We start from the raw sequence: 6,153 nt of genomic DNA on the forward strand, positions 1-6,153 counted from the left end.
AACTGCTGGTACCTGGACGATGGAACCATTGGCGGTAGCGTCAGTGCCATCTGCTCGGACTTGAATGAGCTGATTCCAGCTATGGCCAATGTTGGTCTCACAATCAATTCCAGCAAATGTGAGATCATTTTACCAGCCGACATCACAGACGAGCGGAGGAAGGTTTCTGTCTCAAGCCTACGTCAGCTTATCCCAGGAGCAGCTGTGACCGGCGAACAAGGGCAGACCATTCTCGGGGCGCCTATCAGCGAAGCTGCCACCGAGGCGGTCATGACAGAAAAGCAGGGAGAACTCAGTCACATGATTGAGCGTTTACGTCACCTGGACGCGCACACATCCATCTTCCTCCTTCGCAACTGCCTATGGCTTCCCAAACTGCAGTATCTTCTGCGAGCCGCCCCTCTCTATCGGCAAGTCTTGCTCCTTGAGAATCTGGACGCAGTCCTGCAATCAGCGCTGATCAGTATCAGCAACGTCAGGCTGACAGGAACCAGCTGGCAGCAGGCCGTTCTCCCAACCAGGTACGGCGGTCTCGGGCTCCGGCGGCTGGTGGACGTCGCTCTACCGAGCTACGTTGCTTCGCTCCACTTGTGCCTTCAGGTCATATCTTCCTGTCTGCCTTCTGCAATGACCTCAAGCGCCACAGCTGAGCGCGAAAAAGCTGTTGCCGACTGGGAAGACGCAGCCGAGGGCGAGCGTGCTCCCGAAGGAGAAGAAGCGCGAAAACAAAAGACCTGGGATACAGTGCTTGCCAAGAAACAACAAGAGTCGCTGCTTTCGCAATCCAACCAGTTTGTTCGCGCCAGGCTCCTGAGTGCCTGTGCCCCAGAAAGCGGGGCATGGCTGCATGCTGTACCTGCAGCAACCATCGGCACGCTTTTGGATCCGGAAACCCTGCGAGTCGCTATCGCCCTTCGTCTGGGAGCCGAGGTGTGCCGCCCACATTGCTGTAGGTGCGGTTCAATGGCTGACAGCAACGGCTATCACGCACTCACCTGTAAGTTCAGCGCTGGGAGACATCCAAGACATACCGCGCTGAACGACATTATCAGGCGGGCATTGCTGTCGGCAAGAATCCCCTCTCTCTTGGAGCCAACAGGTGTAGACCGCGGAGACAGCAAACGCCCAGACGGCATAACAGTCTTTCCATTCGCCAGGGGCATGTGTCTAGCTTGGGACGCTACTTGCGTGAACACGTTTGCTGAGAGCCACGTTCTATCAGCAGCTGTTTCCCCCGGATCAGCGGCCCGTGAAGCAGAGGACAGAAAGCGCAAGAAATACAGTGGCCTTGCACAGCGCTTCCACTTCGAACCGCTTGCCTTTGAAACAACAGGAGTCTGTGGACCTTCCACAAAGATATTCATTCGAGAGCTCGGGGCAAGGATGGCCTCCATATCAGGGGATCATCGAGAGACAGCTTGGCTGTGGCAGCGGCTGGCCCTTGCCATCGTTAGGGGCAATGCTGCTAGCGTCTTGCAGACAACGGACTTTTCCGATTCCTCGCCGAAGACACCAATAGACATGGCAGGCAAAGAAGCGGAGAAGAACAAGTCTAGTGCAGCTATCGGAGTCGTAACGGCGCAGAATGGCGGTCCGCTCGTGCCAGGGCCTGCGGTTCGATCTCTGTCACGGCGGCGCTCTGTACATCGACCGGCGCGCGAGAGCGATACATCTTCGTCTCGGCAGATGAGCATCGCGTTTCGTGGAGGTGAAGAGGAGTCTAGCGAAGCCGGTAGCTCTTCTTTCAAGATCACCCAGCATGTGTGTCCGCCACTGCTGCCTGGCAAGTTCGATGAGGGCAGTCAGGTGCTGCCGCAGGGCAGGAAGCCGCAGACTGACAGCGCTGGCGAGTGTGGGCAGGCGCTACAGCCGTCTGACAGAATGCCGCCAACCGACGGCCCTGGCGAGAGCAGCCAGACGCCACAGTCACCCTGCAAGAGGACGCAGACGGAAAGCACCGGCTCGCAGCTGATCACGGCTACCCGGCGGCTTGAGTCGGACACGAGCGCCAGCGACCCGCTCTGCATTGGTCTGCCGAACTACGGCAACTCGTGCTATCAAAACGCCACGCTTCAATCTCTGCTGGGCCTGACTCCGTTCCTGAGCGACATGCTGTCGCTGATTTCCGACCTGAGCCCAGGGGAGAACAGCCTCTGCCGCACACTGCATGGTGTCGCGGAGTTGATGGTGCTCCGTCAGAAGGGGCTCAGCAGATCAGTCTCCAGCCATCTTAACGACCTTCGCGACGTGTTCGCCGACATCGATCCGGCGTTCCGAGGCATCGAGATGCAGGACGCCAACGAGTTCTTGCTGCGCCTGCTAGACACCATGAAGGAAGAAATCGACGCGCGGCGGCCGACCGATAACCTTGTGCGAGACAACTTTCAGTATCAGACCGTCGAGAGCTACATGTGCACCAAGTGCCATGAAACGGTGCTGAAACAGCAAGAGAACATATGCTGGTTTGTCAGCGTGCCGCGCCGCCAGGGCACAGAGACGCCCACGCTGCAGGACGCGCTGCGGCTGTGCATGCGGCCTGACCGGCGTGAGCTGCTCTGTCAGCACTGCCGCCATGACGAGTGCCGCGTCACCACCAAAATCAGCCAGCTGCCCAGGACGCTGATAGTCCAGCTTAACCGGTACGTCTTCCTTGGGGAGGAATCGAAGAAAATCTGCTCCAACGTCGGCATTCCCAAGCTCCTTTCGCTGAACGAGCATGTCGCGGACGACGTCACCCGGCCCCCAGAGTGGAAGTGCACAAAGCCTGCCCTGTGCATCCTATCCGACTTCAAAGAGTCTGAGGCGCCCAGCTCGAGTCCGTCGCCGCCGCCCGCCGCCCGTGGACTGTCACCAGTGCCGGCCACCGCCGGCTTGCCGGAGTCCGCCGCCGCCGACTCGCCGGTGTCGGCCGGAGCCGCGGCACCGGTGCGTCCCCCGTCACCGGCGACCGGTGCCGAGCCGCCGCAGCCGCCGCCAGCGCAGGCCGAGCTGGTGGTGCTGGACGCCGACTCCAAGTTCAAACCGGCGCGGACCTGCGAGAGCAAAGACCGCGAGCTCCAGGAAGCCATCATGAGGTCGCTGGAGGGAGCGCCGGCCGACGCCTCGGAGCAGGCACACCTATCGGAGCTCTGCGTGGAAGACGGCCAGTCTCCCCGCTCAGCGGACCTGGCCGGCGACTTTACCTACCGGCTGGTGGGCGTCGTCAGCCACTACGGCAGCGCCACGCACTCTGGGCACTACGTGTCGGATGTGTACAGCGTCGGCAGGGACAGGTGGTTCCACTACGACGATCGGCGCGTCAGCTGTGTGGACGAGGCCGACGTTCTGGGCGAGGCCGGACACCAGAGGAACGGCTACATCTTCTTCTACCTGCACAAAGACCTTTGCGACCAAGTGGTCAGTGTGGAGGAAGCCGGCGGGGCGCTGTGACCGCCGCGTCAGGGAGCGGCACCGGCTGCGGAACGGCCCCGACCTCCTCCGTGTGTATGGGTGTATGTGTCCTTGTGTGCGTGTGCGTGCGTGTAAATCGCGTTTGTGGAAAAAAATCCTGCGATGCAATATTGTAATGGATCTTACGTGTAAATAAAAAGCACGCGTTAAAAAAAATGTCAATTTACTACTGGAAAGTAGGAAAAGTCCACATAAATATCATAAAATTCTTAAAAGTATCACGGGTTTCAAGCAAAAGACGTCTCTGGCTCCTCTAATAGACGGAGATGAGATTATTAGCGAAGATCACGAAAAAGCCGAAGCTCTAAATTCATACTTCTGCTCCCAAACAAAGATAAACGTCAAAGACCATCACCTGCAGTCACTTGGGACTTATAAATCGAGTCACACCAGAACAACACTGGAATTTCACTTCACTCCTATCACGCCCAGATCGGTTTTGCATACAATAAACAGTTTGGATTCATCTAAAGCCTGCGGATCTGATGCACTTCCCGTAAAACTAATTAAAATGACCGCCGCGTATACTGCCGAGCCATTAGCTAACATCTTTAACAAATCACTTTGCGAAGGAAAATTTCCAACGCAGTGGAAGTTGGCAACTGTCAAACCTATCTATAAGGGAAGGGGCTCTCCATCAGAAGCTGCATCGCATCGGCCAATCAGTTTACTACCTTGTCTCTCAAAAATCTTCGAAAAGCTCGTATTCGCCCAAATATACGATCAATCAAAACAATGCCCTCATAACACAAAAACAAAGTGGTTACCGCCCAGGCCACAACACGGAACTCCAGCTAACATACCTCACCGACAAACTTTACAAATCCATTGACTCCGGAAATGATTACACCATCATATACTTGGACATATATATCAAGATATTTCGAAAAGATATGGCACGAAGGACTACAGGGTGTCCCATAAGTTCGTTCTCACCTTTTATTTGCATGTAAAACATAGTACATTGCGTTTTGATATGTTTATAACCCCTCAATGTGCTCCCCATTTCATAGGCAAACACGTGATGACATGCTGCGACATGCCAACCGGCATGTTTGGCAGCATAGCAGGCTTGAAGTTAGCCCAGACTGACTTGGCATGCGCCGTGAGCTCCTCAATGCTGGAACACCGCTTCGCTTCGACGAGCCTCGATTTCAATATTCCCAACACATTTTTAGGAAATTTGGATCCGATGAGTTGCCTGGGATGTGATCTTGCCACACACGCCTATCACAGTCTCCTGGCACTGCTTTTATGCTTTGCTTGACCTCTGCACTGATGCACTGTCTTGCTTGAAGATGGGCCTACGACCTCCCGGATGCCATTTTCTTCTAAAAAAATGTGGTCATACTTGCGGTTTGAGTTAAGCTAGAAAGCTGAAACTCCTCCTAGATCTTCTTGGAGAAGCATTCTGCGTCCCAAGACTGTTTCTGGAGCATCAATCGCAACGTGATCAGTGTCTGGACGCATATTACTCCACATTACCGTGACCCTGGCCTTATGCATAGGAATAAAGCTGGATGACACAAAGGCCTTTTCCGTCGCCCATATGGGACCGTTTTGGGGTTTGGACGGGTGTTTTATCTCGAGCACGGACTAGGTAGTCCAGATGACCACATTGATGTTATCGGCCCTCCAGTTTTTTTTTGCCTCAGGCATAACGAAACACATGTTTGGCCATTTTAAGACGTTTTTGACTGTTTTGAGCCCTCCAGTAAGTAGAGCTTAAGTGACCTTGAGTTAGGTACCCCGAAATGATACTCTTAAACAGCTGGTAATGCATCCTGAAAAGTCTGTTTACCAACTTTCTAACGCTAAGACCTTTTTGACGGCCATTTTGGCGCCACACAGTTTTGGCCACATGGCTCACTCGTGAAAGCTGACAAAAAAAGAGCATAAACTTGCAGCGATTGACTCCCGACAAATCATCGGCGTCACTTGTTGACTGTGCGTCCAGTTAGCGACAGACATTGGCTACATACTGGATGGCCCCAATCACCCTCAACCGTCGTGAATGGCCCAGTGCGGTCTAAATACCGAGACGTTCCCGTATCAGAGACCTCTATGTTGCGGCGTAAGCCGTCTCCAAAGGAAGTGAACTCTCTGGCAAAAAATATTTTGTCTAGACGAATTATTTACCGTGGAGCACATTCACAGTTGCCATGGCAACCCCAAAAGCTCAGTTACAAAATAAATTAAGCGTGGCTTTAAATAAGAGAGCCTCTAAAAGAAAAATTTAGGTGAGAAGGAACTTATGGGACACCCTGTAGTTGCAAAATGTGACGCTGAGTTTGGAATACGAGGCACAAATCTCGATTGGCTTAAATCTTACCTTCATGATAGGAAGCAATCAGTTCAGGTAGGGGAGGCCATATCCACCTAGCGCACACTATTCGCAGGAGTGCCGCAAGGATCTGTTCTCGGCCCGCTTCTGGCCATCCTGTATTTAAACGGACTTAGTAGCATCACCGACAATGAAATGCTGTTTTTTGCTGATGACAGCTCACTGTATGCCAGTCACAATGCCGACAACGTTAACGAAGTTCAACGATCACTGCAACGTGACTTGGAACGCATCAGTCACTACGGAGATAATTGGATTGTAACCTTTAACGCAACGAAGATTACTCAGCAGACTTTCACGAAAAATAACGGTAAAATTCCCACCCTGGTTTTTGGTGGCGTAGGAATTCCCGTTCGAGA

At 53.6% G+C, this 6,153-nt stretch overlaps 1 protein-coding gene across 1 annotated transcript; it reads left to right on the forward strand.

Annotated features, from left to right (window-relative positions):
- Positions 1 to 1,686: 1,686 nt before the first annotated feature.
- LOC122371036 (ubiquitin carboxyl-terminal hydrolase 37-like) lies at positions 1,687 to 3,429 on the forward strand. The gene has a single exon (XM_043347126.1). The coding sequence runs from the start codon at positions 1,687 to 1,689 to the stop codon at positions 3,427 to 3,429; it is 1,743 nt and encodes a 580-aa protein (XP_043203061.1).
- The last annotated feature ends 2,724 nt before the right edge of the window (positions 3,430 to 6,153 follow it).

The sequence above is a fragment of the Amphibalanus amphitrite genome, unplaced genomic scaffold, assembly GCF_019059575.1.
Source record: "Amphibalanus amphitrite isolate SeventyFive unplaced genomic scaffold, NRLGWU_Aamphi_draft 000004F_arrow, whole genome shotgun sequence".
Lineage (NCBI taxonomy): Eukaryota > Metazoa > Arthropoda > Thecostraca > Balanomorpha > Balanidae > Amphibalanus > Amphibalanus amphitrite.